The sequence below is a fragment of the Alexandromys fortis genome, unplaced genomic scaffold, assembly GCF_014885135.2.
Source record: "Alexandromys fortis isolate MF-2015 unplaced genomic scaffold, M_Fortis_MF-2015_v1.1 scaffold_28, whole genome shotgun sequence".
NCBI lineage: Eukaryota > Metazoa > Chordata > Mammalia > Rodentia > Cricetidae > Alexandromys > Alexandromys fortis.
In genome coordinates, this window is record NW_026067901.1 from 10,402,491 (window position 1) to 10,415,112 (window position 12,622).

The 12,622-nt window shown below is 47.6% G+C and overlaps 1 protein-coding gene across 2 annotated transcripts in view; it reads right to left on the bottom strand.

Annotated features, from left to right (window-relative positions):
- Positions 1 to 2,084: 2,084 nt before the first annotated feature.
- The window catches only part of Tafa5 (TAFA chemokine like family member 5), a 198,300-nt gene continuing 187,762 nt past the window's right edge, over positions 2,085 to 12,622 (bottom strand). For both annotated transcript variants that reach the window (XM_050130675.1, XM_050130684.1), the window contains exon 4: positions 2,085 to 3,052. In XM_050130675.1, coding sequence (XP_049986632.1) covers positions 3,044 to 3,052 — 9 coding nt within the window. In that variant the 3' untranslated portion in view covers positions 2,085 to 3,043. The remainder of the gene's footprint in view (positions 3,053 to 12,622) is intronic.

Below are 12,622 nucleotides of genomic sequence, written 5' to 3' on the forward strand. Positions count from 1 at the left end.
ATCTCCCTGAGAATAATGCCATACATGTGTTGAGAGGATGGAGGAGGGGACCCTGGAATTGGTCCCACTGTCTCGGACTATGTTCTGACTGTCATACTCCAGAATAGCTTACCACATTATACCATTGAGGAGGAGCCAGAGGGTGCCCCAGCCTAGGCTGATTCTTCCTGGCTTGGGCCTTCAGACTTCACATGAGAAGGGGCAGGGTTTAGTTGGGGCCTTCGTAGGCTAAGGCAAGCTGCCTTGTACTATTTCCTCAATCCCAGCACAAGCCAGATCCCTAAAGACAGACTGGTCTTGTTTACCTACCTGTGGCTTTGAGATCGATGAGAGTCTCTTTGGAACACAGCACAGAATACCAGAGCATCGTATCCCACCCAGCCACCACAAGCTATTCAGGGTTGGTATTTGTCACAAGGAGCTGGCAAATGGCACTGGGTGGCGACTCTAGGCCTCATCTCCAAGGACTGCTTTTTGGAGGCTGGAACAGATTTCTGTGAAAAGGGAGTCCTTTGGGGAACAGGACTCCCCTGTGTCCTGGCCACTATGGCCCACAGGAACTGGGAGACAGGCAGATACATATGGCAGTCCATCTTCCCTAGGGTCACCTGGGATGTTTCTGGCCCACAGGGATGAGGTAAAGCAGATGATTACCCTCTGGGTACGTCTGGGAGGCTCAAGGGTTCATCCCATGGGTATGGAGTATAGCTGAGCAGGGCTATCATATAGTATAGAAACCCTGGGTACAACCTCTGAACCAGGAATGGCTTCAGAGCCCACTGCGCAAGCCCTGGAAATTCTTGGCACTCAACTCCCAGAGAGTGCAGCAAGCAGGAGCTGGTGACAGCGTCAGCCTCAGGTGCGGTGATCAGGAAGGACCCAGGGCATGGTGCCCACCTACTGTCCCCACCAGCCACACGGACTATTCCCCTCTCCCAGGACACCACGGCCAGGGAACAAAAGTCATGCTTATCAAAGGACTTTTTTTTCTTTATTTCCATAATTTAGCTGAATCAACACAAAATCGGATACCGTAAAACAAGGGGAAAATACGCTGCAACATCTTAAATCTCCCGGTCTCTGCCCTCAGATGGAGGTGTCTATGCTAGCTTGCCAAAGAAACGGCTGAGGGGAGGCGGGATGTATGTTGAGGTTCAGAGGTGAGATGAGACCTCCTGCCCTGCTTGTCCCCGGTGACATAGGCCACCAGAGCCTGGCACCATGCAGACAGTGGCCTTGCCTGGCCACCTCCTCTGACGAGAATCCCTCATCTCAGCCTCGTCGCTTGGCCCAGGATGCTCATCCCTCGGCATGAATGAAGGGAAGACACGTGGATACTGGAATGCGTCTCACAGAAATGGGCTTTCTTTCCTATCTTTAGCCTATGGTTGCTGGAACGGCATCTATATACTGGAGTTAAATACATTTTCTTTTTTTTGCTTTTTCCTTTAGTAGCATATTACTAGCATGATAGTCATGTTAATTGGACGTGTAGGTAGTATACTTTTAGAAGAACTCAGGAAAATGAATGGGGACTGTGGCTGTCCCTTTTCTGCTGGCCTCTGGCACCACAGTGTATGTAGGGCAACCAAGGAAACTGACTCTTCCCCAGTTCCTCTGCCCCCCTCCAGCCCTGCTGTCTCAGCCTCCTGGTGTGGAGACCGAGACCTCTGAGAACCAAGGGGGCCATTTACTGGGGAAGGCAAGTTGGCCGAACATGGACTCAAGATCTATGGGATGGTAAAAGGGAGTTAAGAGAGAGAGGGACCGAAATCCATCAGAGGAGGCATGACCAAAGTATTGTACACGCAATGTTTACCAACACACAGACTCACAGGGGGTTGTGAGCTACCAGACCAAACCAAAGCAAAGAGAGACATAGCTTCCTAGCATGGGCAAGGTCCTCTGTACCTCACCCACTGCTTGGCCCCTCCATGCCTGCATTGAGGTCCTCCATGGCCACCCCGGAGTCTCAGGGGGGCCTGGCCACAACTCTTGGGATGGTCAGACCTGCCGTCAAATGTTAAATAGGATTTTCTACAAATATACAACATATAAAAACTGTTAAATATATAACTTTAGGCTTTTGCAAAATACATTTAATGATCTCTTTCAAACAGGGTTACTTCAGTTTTCTTTAATTTGCTTTCTGGAGCTAAATGGTGTATCAGATGAGATAGCAGTCACGGGAGACCCAGCATGCTCTTGGCAAATGGTGGATTATCCAACTATCAAAAATGGAGCTGTGGAAGAGGCATGTCTAACTGGTTAAAACAGAAAGTGATTTTAGTACGACAGAGTTGGTCTAAGCACAGGGGCAGAGGGTCTGTGTCAGGGGCCCTTGCTGTCCGCTGGGGGCCGTCTCCGGCCACGCCCCGGCTGCGTCCTGCAGGTGCCCCACAGTGGTGTCCTTCTGGGCAAAGCCATCTTTCTAGAGCACGCTGCAGTGTTCGTGGGGCGGGGGTCTTGGCCTCGGATGGCCTCTCCATGCTGCCTGGGCCACCAGCATGTCTGCCACTGTGCCCTCCCCCGCCCCACAATCAAACCCGGGAACTCTTGGCAGCAGGGATGCGTCCACGTTAAAATAGATTTGCTCTTTGGTCTATTGAGTATACTGAAAGTATAAGAAAATAAAAGTGATTCAGACAGTCTGGGACACAGGAAGTGGTGGCTTCTGCACCCGACAGTCCCCGGACCTTGCGTTGTGGCTCAGCTGGCTGGGCTGCAGCCTCCTTGTTCTTGTTCTCCAACTCCAGGGAGCAAGTGGCTATGGAGGGTGGGTGCAGCCAGGCTCCACACACCAGGTATTGCTGATTCCTGGCACCACCCCTGACCTGTGGGTCTGAGTCCCGGCCTCCTGGGTTCAGCTGGACAGACTTGAGCTCAGAGCTACGAGGAATTGGGCTGTCCTGGTTAGGCCTCTGGGAAACTGTGGGTATGTGGAGTACAGGCGGTGTCCACACGGGATGGAGGACTGTGGCTGAGGTGTAGAATCTCCAGGGAGCCACGGCCACTCCCAGGGGCACCGCAGGGGCTGCGACTGTCAGGAGACCTGAAGAGCAAAGACACAGCAGTCAGCCTTATACTGAATCCACCAAGTCATGATTCTGGCACAGTCCCTGGCACAAATACCTCCCCTCTTGCCTGTCATGGGCAAGTTTATCATCTTCCGGAAGTTGACTAAGATTGCAGACCTGGATGATGGTGAGGGCTGGGCAGAGGGGGGAGAGGGGTCACTCTGCCTAAGAGTATGCCCCAGGAGCACCATCCTGTCAGTGTTCCAGGGGAGGCTGCCCTCTGCTGGGGACCCAGAGGAACCTCTGTAAGCTCCCCAACTGGTCTAGATCCACTTGGTCTCCTAAGAGTGTGTGGCACCAATCTGCATACTTAGCATTTACCCCATGCTGGCCCAGGAGGCATGCATTTCCCCTCTGGACCCTTTAACAGATGCCGGGAGGAGAGGAGGCACACCCTTCCCCCACCTTTCAGCAACCAGACCAAGACAACAGACAACAAAACATCTCCAGGAGTCCTACAGTGACAGAAGGGGGAGGTGAAAGGCTGGTGTCACCCGGGAGAGGCTTGTCCCCCAGGAAGAACGCTCACACAATTCTGACAACTTAGCAGAGCACCTTGCAGGAGAGACTTGAGCTGAGACAAGGATGGGCCAACAATGGGCGGGACCACACCTTGACCAAAAGACTGTTTAGTTACACATACACCTCTACCCTTTGTGCCTGAATTTCTTCAGTATCCTACAGATATAGGGACCACTGGACCTCTGATTCCTCCTCCCACTGTGTCCGAGTGGAATAAATCTGCTTTCTCTGCTCTTAACCAAGGCTGGTCTCTGTTGTATTAGGATGGATGATGGGCCTTGCTTGTTGGGGCTGCAAGCACTCAAACTATGAAGTCTAACACCCCTACTAACAACCCCACTTCTGTCACTCTGAGGAAGTGCCCTGGGACTGATTCCAGAACATGGGAATGGTATATATACATAGAGTGAGGTCCAGCTGTTGAGTGGCCTCTCCAGGCCACATGCCATGGTAGGGGGGCTTCAGGGAGACCATGGATTGTTGGTGGCAGCCACACCCCATCGACTGGGCAAGTTTATAGGTGTAGCAGCTTCTCTGTATCCTTGTATACTTACCAAACACACGGGGACAACTGCATCTGAAAAGCTCAGATTGTTTTTATCAATATCCCTCAACAGTGCATGCTAAAAACAGCTCACACAGCATTCACACCATAGTTAAAAGATGTTTGGTGCGGGAGAATTGTCTGTATTCTGTCAATCATGTTTTAAATAAATGCTGATTGACCAGGGAGGAAGTATAGGCGGGTCAATGAGAAAGGAAGTAGAGGCGGGGTGATGAGAACAGAATTCTAGGAAGGAGGAAGTCCATTCCTCCCAGTCCTGCACAGACCACGGAAGAAGCAAGATATGACTTGCCCTGCTGAGAAAGGTACCGAGCCATGTGGCTAACATAGATAAGAATAATGGGTTAATATAAGTGATAAGAGCTAATAAGAAGCCTGAGCCATTGAGTTTATAACTTATGGAGACCTCTGTGTGATTTTCTTTGGGACTTGCCGGCTGTGGGAACTGGGTAGGACAGAAACCCCAGCTAGTAGGCCCTCATGTGACAGATGTTGACTAAGACCACAGCATCCTGCCTCTCTCTGTGGCTTGACAGACTTGGTGTGGGCTTCAGGGATGCTTATCCCCTCCCTCTACTATCATACCGAACTGAGATGGGTCTGTGGTCTGTGTCTGCAGCACATTTTGGAAGGTGATTGTTAGATATGATAGGATGATGGGGGCTGTCTGCAAACACAGGAAAACCAACAGCTGAAACCACACACATTTGTTATCTGGTGACATTTGCTTGGAAGACAAATATATTGTTGAATTAGCAAAAAGTCACTCTTTCTAGATGTGTTCTGGGGGCCCCTCTCCCACCACTGCTCTGTAGCAATAGTCTCTGCTCTTTCTAGAAAGGAACCATGTAGAAGGTCTTAGTATTACTCCATCTGTGACACACACACACACACACACACACACACACACGCACAAAGCTGGTTTCTGTTCATGCTCTCTTATTCTACTATAAACCCCTCCTATCTTCCAGCACCATGAAGATTCTTCATGGTGAGGGACCAAGCAGGCCATGCTTAGCCCTGTGTGCTCCCCCTCCCTACACCTAAAGCCTTCTACCTGACACTGCATAGCTGGCTGGAACGACCCTTTCCAGAAGCACAGAAGTTCTTGGCTGTCCTCTCCCTCCCAGACCCTGCCCCCAGGTGCCAGGGTCACAGAGCAGGGTTCACTAGGCCAGGTCACTCAATGGTCAGTGAGGCCGTCCCTGAGCATGAACCTGCTGGGACATAGCTCACAGGTGGCCTCCCACCCAACCAGCAGGCTATCCCTGCTGGCCACTCCATGCTGAACTCCTGCTTCTGAGTTTGCCTGGGTCTGCAGTCACAATGGCTGCGCACGGATAGCTCACAAGATCAGCAGCTCCGCAGCTCACAGTTCTAGGGCTAGCGTTTGAGGGCAGCTCAGCGGGGCTGGCTCCAGCTGCAGGGGATTGCCCAGATCTTCTTGAGGTTAGTTACTGTGGTCTCAGCCTCATGGTGACAGGACCCCATCCCAACCTCTCCTACACAGCTCAAGTTAGGGCAGTTGCCACTTGACACTCTAGGCATGGAAGTGCACTTTGCCTGGAGGGCCTTGTCACTAATACACTATTGTAGCCAAGATGTCACACACTTATCGAGCAGAGGCATTATTCCTTGCTCTCTGTGTCTCATTTAATGGAATATTGGCTGGAGATCTGTCATCTATTGGTTTTACTGTGCTGAAGTATAATGACATATAAGCATGAAAAATGCTCTCATGAAATCCATTATTTTATTGCCAGCTTGAAAGATAAATAAAAATTAAAATTCTTGTTTAAGAATTGATAAAAAAATAATTTACAAATCAGAGATGAATCCACGAATGAATACCATGAATATGATAAAAAAATTGCGTGAAACTCCAAGAACAATTTCTAGTTCAATAAAGGAATATACAAACATAGACTGGAGGGATTGCTCAGTGGTTAGAGCACTGGCTGCTCTTCCAGGGAACCAGGGTTTGCTTGCTAGCACCCACTTGGCAGCTCACAACAATCCTGAACTCCAGTTCCAGAGTACCTGATACCCTCTGCTGGCCATCATGGGCACTGCACACTCCTGGCGTATAGACATACATGCAGACAGACATTAAGTAAATATTGAAAATACAAGAGAGAGAAATACAAACCCAAGCAGCAGAGGGAAAGACCTAGATGACATGTAAGACTTAACCCTCCTGATTACAGAGTCAGTAGGGGAAGGGACGAAGGGATCCGCATTAGCAGTATAAAAGGTGCCTATGCTTAATCAGCATGCCTGTCACTCTGGGCTGATGCCTGACTTTTCAGAGCCTTAGAATAAAAAGTCCTGCTCTTACTCCTGAGCCTTCAGTGCTTTTTTTTTTTTTTTTAATATGAATGAGGTGAGGGTCCACACGTTACATTTAGTTTAACAAGTGGCAGAGCAGCATTTTGTTTGGTCCCCTTTCCACTTTCTTTTTGTGGTTGGCAGTACTAGTGATTCGCCAAAAACGTTTTCTGGTCATTGGGTACACCAATCCTTTTTGGGTGTGTCACTGGGCTTCGCTTTTCTTACTTAATGCATCTGTGGCTCCCTAGCACAGTTACTATAGGCCAACGATCCACGATCTTTTGCTTTTATTTATATCACATTAGACAAAAGCTAGGCCTCCCTCCCTCTTCCTTCATTCGTTTTTTGAGACAGAGTCTTGACGTCCTTGGCCCAGGTTAAACCTCCTTGTCACAGCCTCTGAGTGTGGAGTGCTGGGATTTCTCGGGTGGATTCCACCACTCCCTCCTGGAGGTCTTCACTAATCCTTCATGTGGGCTTCCTCCATCGACGACAAAGTGAGGACTCATTCTACAGATTTCCTCCTGCAGTAAACTCTTTGGCACCCAGCTCTGAAATCTTCTGGAATACTCAACCACCGAAACAGGCACTGTGGATGCCACCTCCCTTTCCAGGCCTCGAGGGGGCCTCAGGTAGAATAAGGGGATGTCAAAGATCTCTGGAGAGAGCTTGGGGTGGTAGGTAGGTGTTGTGAACTCCTCCAGGGGGACATGACTGTCATTCTGACAAGGGTCCTCACGTGCATGCTGGACACAGAGGGACACTGAGGACTGCTGCTCCTCAGTGGCTACTGGATGAGACCAGACTGGATGGTTCATGGTGTCTCTAGGTCTCAGCTTGGATGTCACTGCCACAGTTGCCCAAGAATTACAGAGGCAATATGATAAAGATTGGAAGTCCATGTCCATACATGATCTAACATTATAGAATGACCACTGTAGGGCCTGACCTCCAGGCTGGGACATTTAGAATAGGTCTCTTCTTAGCTGCCCCCAAACCACTCTGGGATTGAGTGGAGGGCAGGGTGATTGGACAAGATTCTAAGAGAGCAGCCTGGTCAGCATGACACCTATGTGGCCACAAAAGAAGGACCCACAAGCCTTTCTGGGCTCATGCATTCCAGGCTATGATGGATTTCCAACATCAATCTTTGTTGGGGGAGGCCAGCCAGAGGGCCCAAGGGCCAAAGATTTGTGGCTGGCCATGTCCCACAGCCCCAAGCGTCTGTGACTCATATGTTGCTGACTGTCACAGTTGCCATCTCAGCAGTATGCCATCTGTGTTCCATGTGTGTGCCCATGATAACTGACTTGTATAACCAGGCATGCCCAGAGCTGGTTGCAAATCTCACCTTTGAGAGCTACATCCTTTCCCACTCACCCTAACCTAATGCTCCCCTTCCCAGTTGTTCAGTTGAGCACTGTCCCTTTCTGGTCTTGGATGTCCCCAGATACTCCATGAGCAGCTACAAGTCCTATCTAATGGGTCAGCACAATCAAAGATCTGTCTTTTTCAGCTGGACCTGAGACCAAATGTCCTGCCCACACAGGACAGAGAAACCTGCCTCAGAGCCCGAACTGACTCAGCTCCTGAGAACACACACTGGGCCGCAAAGGACGCCCTAGTGGAATGAGTACAAGGAAGACCAGCCTGCAACCTGCCCCGCTCATTTCACCCAGGGGAGAAAGGCCAGTGGGTGATGCTACCAGGAGTAACCAGCGATTCAGGCGGCACGTCTCTGGGTCATTTTTTACAGTGCTGGTGCCCAGACGCACTTCTAGGGTCACAGTCTGACTGTGAGCTCGGGGCAAAAGAGCCGCACAGCAGTCATGAGGTCACTCTGGCACGCTGCAGACTCCAGCTCAGCACTCATAGTGACTGGGGTGGACTGAAGGACACATGGCAACAGGTTCTACCTGACTTCAAAGCAACAGGACATGTCTGCTGAGAATGGAAATGGGGTTCATTCAAAGGCACTGGGTCGTTTCTGCAGTCAACACACAGGGTTGAGCCCTGAAACAATAAGTACCGTGTACATATTGATAGCATGCTGGTAATGGGATGAAGGGCCTGATGGGTCACTGTAGGTGACAAAGATGTGTTCCTGTATAAGGAACCTGCACACTGACATCGCTGAGTATAGAGTCACTTGTACTCAGGTTCAAGGCATCCAGGATCCCCTGTCTGGCTGACGATGGTCCCAGGAACACAGCAGAATGACCTCCTGCCCCTCCAGGCTGGTTTAGAAGTCAGCAGGACATGGTTTGTGGGGCAGAATCTGATCAGATCTACACCTTCAGACAGCAGCTATGTGAGTTACTTAGCTTAGTTGAGCTGGGTTCTGTTCATAGAGGGCCTTTGCTTAGGGCTACCTAAATGTGAATTCCCCAAGACACAGTCGCAGAAGCAACCTCAGGGCTCAGGAAAGGCACTGGGCCTAGGTGCCTGGCTCTCACTCCTGGGATCTGCTGCTCCATCTCCAAAGGTGGAGTTGCACCATCGTTGGCCTCATTTTCAGTCCAGTGGAGACCTGAGGTAAGCAACACCACTCTACTACCTGAGGATCAGGGCCGACCTCCAGGAGACAAAGTCCCTCACCCAGGAAATGTCAGAGACTAAGGCTTATCTTGCAATAGCCCTTGCCAATAGCCAAAGACAAGAGCTCTGAAAAGTGACCCAGATCCAATGCCACCAGGCTGGGCACAGAGCCCAGTATAGACCTGTACCTTCAAACTGCCCAATGGCAAACAGCAGCCCTGATAAAATTCACAAGCAATGTCTCCCCACACTAATCAAAATGGGGTGTGATCACTGAAGCACTCCAGGGCCCACTGGGACCCATGGCTCTATGTTCAGGACTCATAGGATGCTCAGAGGAAAGCCTTGGGCTTGCCTGAGGAATCTGTCCACAGTTATTCATCCTTCCATCAAGTAGTTATTGATCTTCCATAAACAAACTCCTTAACAAGGAGGGAACCAGAGAGGAGTGGATGCGGACTCTCTTCTCAGCGGGAGGGCTCTGCCTGTGCAGCTAGCCTTGGAGGAAAGCTGAACTTCTGTGCATGTCACTTGGCTCTTGTGCCTCTGTGACTGGGAGCAGAGACTGTGCCCAATTACTCTTGGTACCCTGGATGGTAATGGGATGACCTGCCTACCTTGACCTTGATTTTAGCAGATGTGATCAAGGCAAGATAGAGTCCCACTGGATTATGGAGGATCATAATCTAACCGTTAATGTTGTTACAAGGGCAGGATTCAGGGTTTGAACACCGATACAAACAGTGCCGTTAGAAACAGCCACATGGAGACAGAGGCAGAGACTGAACTGGTGCAATCATGAGCCAGGGAATGTTGGGAGCACCAGAGACTTGGCAAGGCAGGTCTTCTTCTATGGAGGCTATGGAGGGAGCCGGCTCAGTACACACCCTCATCTTAGAGTTTTGCACTTAGAGTTGTTAACAAGTTAAGCTTCTGAGGTTAGAGGCCACCTACCTGTGCCCAAGGGGGCTCCCACACTGTTACCATATGAACCCCACAAAAGCAGGCAGGACTCAGGTGCTACAGGCACTTGCACCTAAGATGGTTTGGGGTATCACTACTGGATTAGATTAGCATCCACCATGCCAGAGTCTGTGTACTATCTTGACTATGGGCAAGGGCTATGATGGGCTGAGATCGGAAACAAATACCTCTGTTAACCTTCACAATGAAGCCCAGTGGACAATTTTCTGCATTAATATCACTTACCAAAATTAAATCAAGACCAGATAAGCAAATTAAACAGACCTATAACTGCTAAAGAAATAGAAACAGTCATCAAAAGTCTCCCAAGCAAAAATAAGTCCAGGACTAGATGGTTTCAGCTCAGAATTCTACAAGATTTTCAAAGAAGAACCAATACCAATACTCCTCAAATTGTTCCACACAATAGAAACAGAAGGAACATTGCCAAATTTCTTTCAAGAAGCTACAATTACCTTGATACCCAAACCACACAAAGACATCACTAAGAAAGAGAATTACAGACCAATCTCTCTCATGAACATTGACACAAAAATATTCAATAAAATACTGGCAAACCAAATCCAAGAACACATCAGAAAAATCATCCACCATGATCAAGTTAGCTTCATCACAGAGATGCAGGGATAGTTCAACATATGAAAATCTGTCAACGTAATCTACCATATAAACAAACTGAAAAAAAATCACATGATCATCTCATTAGATGCTGAAAAAGCCTTCCACAAAGTACATCTCTTCATATAAAGGTCCTGGAGAGAGCAGGAATACAAGAAACATACCTAAACATAATAAAGGAAATATACAGCAAGTCAACAGCCAACATCCAACTAAATGGAGAGAAACTCAAAGCAATCCCACTGAAATCAGGAACAAGACAAGGCTATCCACTCTCTCAATATCTATTCAATATAGTTCTTGAGGTCTTAGCTAGAGCAATAAGACAACAAAAGGAGATCAAGGGGATACAAATCAGAAAAGAAGAAGTCAAACATACACTATTTGCTGATGATGTGATAGTTTACATAAGGGACCCCAAAAATTCTACTAAGGAACTTCTACAACTCATAAACAGCTTCAGTAATGCAGTGGGATACAAGATTAACTTGAAAAAATTAGTAGCCCCCTTTACACAGATGATAAATGGGCTGAGATAGGAATCTGAGAAACATCACCCTTCACAACAACCACAAATATACAATATCTTGGAGTAACTCTAACCAAACAAGTGGAAGACCTGTATGACAAGAACGTTAAACCTTTGAAGAAAGAAATTGAAGAAGACACCAGAAAATGGAAAGATATCCCATGCTATTGGATAGGTAGAATTAACATAGTAAAACTGGCAGTCTTACCAAAAGCAATTGACAATTTCAATGCAACACCCATCAAAATCCCAGCAAAATTCATTCACAGACCTCAAAATAACGGTACTCAACTTGATATGGAAAAGCAAAAAACCCAGGATAGACAAAAAAAAAATGCTGTACAATAAAAGAACTTCTGGAGGCATCACAATCCCTGACTTCAAATTCTACTACAGAGCTACAGTAATAAAAACAGCCTGGTATTGGCACAAAAACAGACAGGAGGACCAATGAAACAGAATCGAAGAGGCAGATATCAATCCACACAACCTATGAAAACCTGATTTTTGACAAAGAGGCAAAAAATATAAAGTGGGAAAAGGAAAGCATATTCAATAAATGGTGCTGGTATAACTGGATATCAACATGTAGAAGAATGAAAATAGATCCATATCTATTCCCATGCACAAAACTTAAGTCCAAATGGATCAAAAACTTCGACATAAAAGCAACCACACTGAACCTCATAGAAGAGAAAGTGGGAAGTACACTTGAAAGCATTGGCATAGGAGATCACTTTCTAAATATAACCCCAGTAGCACAGACACTGAGAGAAACAATTAATAAATGGGACCTCCTGAAACTGAGAAATTTCTGTAAACCAAAGGACATGATTGGCAAAATGGCAGCCTACAGGACGGGAAAAGATCTTCACCAACCCTACATTGGATAGAGCGCTGATCTCCAAAATATACAAAAAACTAAAAAGTTGATCATCAAAACAAATAATCCAATAAAAAATGGGGTACAGACCTAAACAGCAAACTGAATCTAAAATGGCTGAAACACACTTAAGGAAATGCTCACCATCCTTAGTCATCAGAGAAATACAAATCAAAACAACTCTGAGATTCCATCTTACATCTGACAAATGACAACTTATGCTGGAGAGGTTGTGGTGTAAAGGGAACACTTTTGCATTGTTGGTGGGAGTGCAAGCTAGTACAACCCCTTTGGATGTCAGTGTGACGATTTCTCAGCAAATTAGGAAACAACCTTCCTCAAGACCTAGTAATACCACTTTTGGGTGTATACCCAAAGGCTGCTCAATCGTGCCACAAGGACATGTGCTCAACTATGTTCATAGAAGCTTTGCTTGTCATAGCCAGAACTTGGAAACAGCCTAAATGCCCCTTGACCAAAGAATGCATAGTAAAATGTGGTACATTTACACAATGGAAAAAAAATGACATCTTGAAATTTGTGGGCAAATGGATGGATCTAGAAAACATCTTATT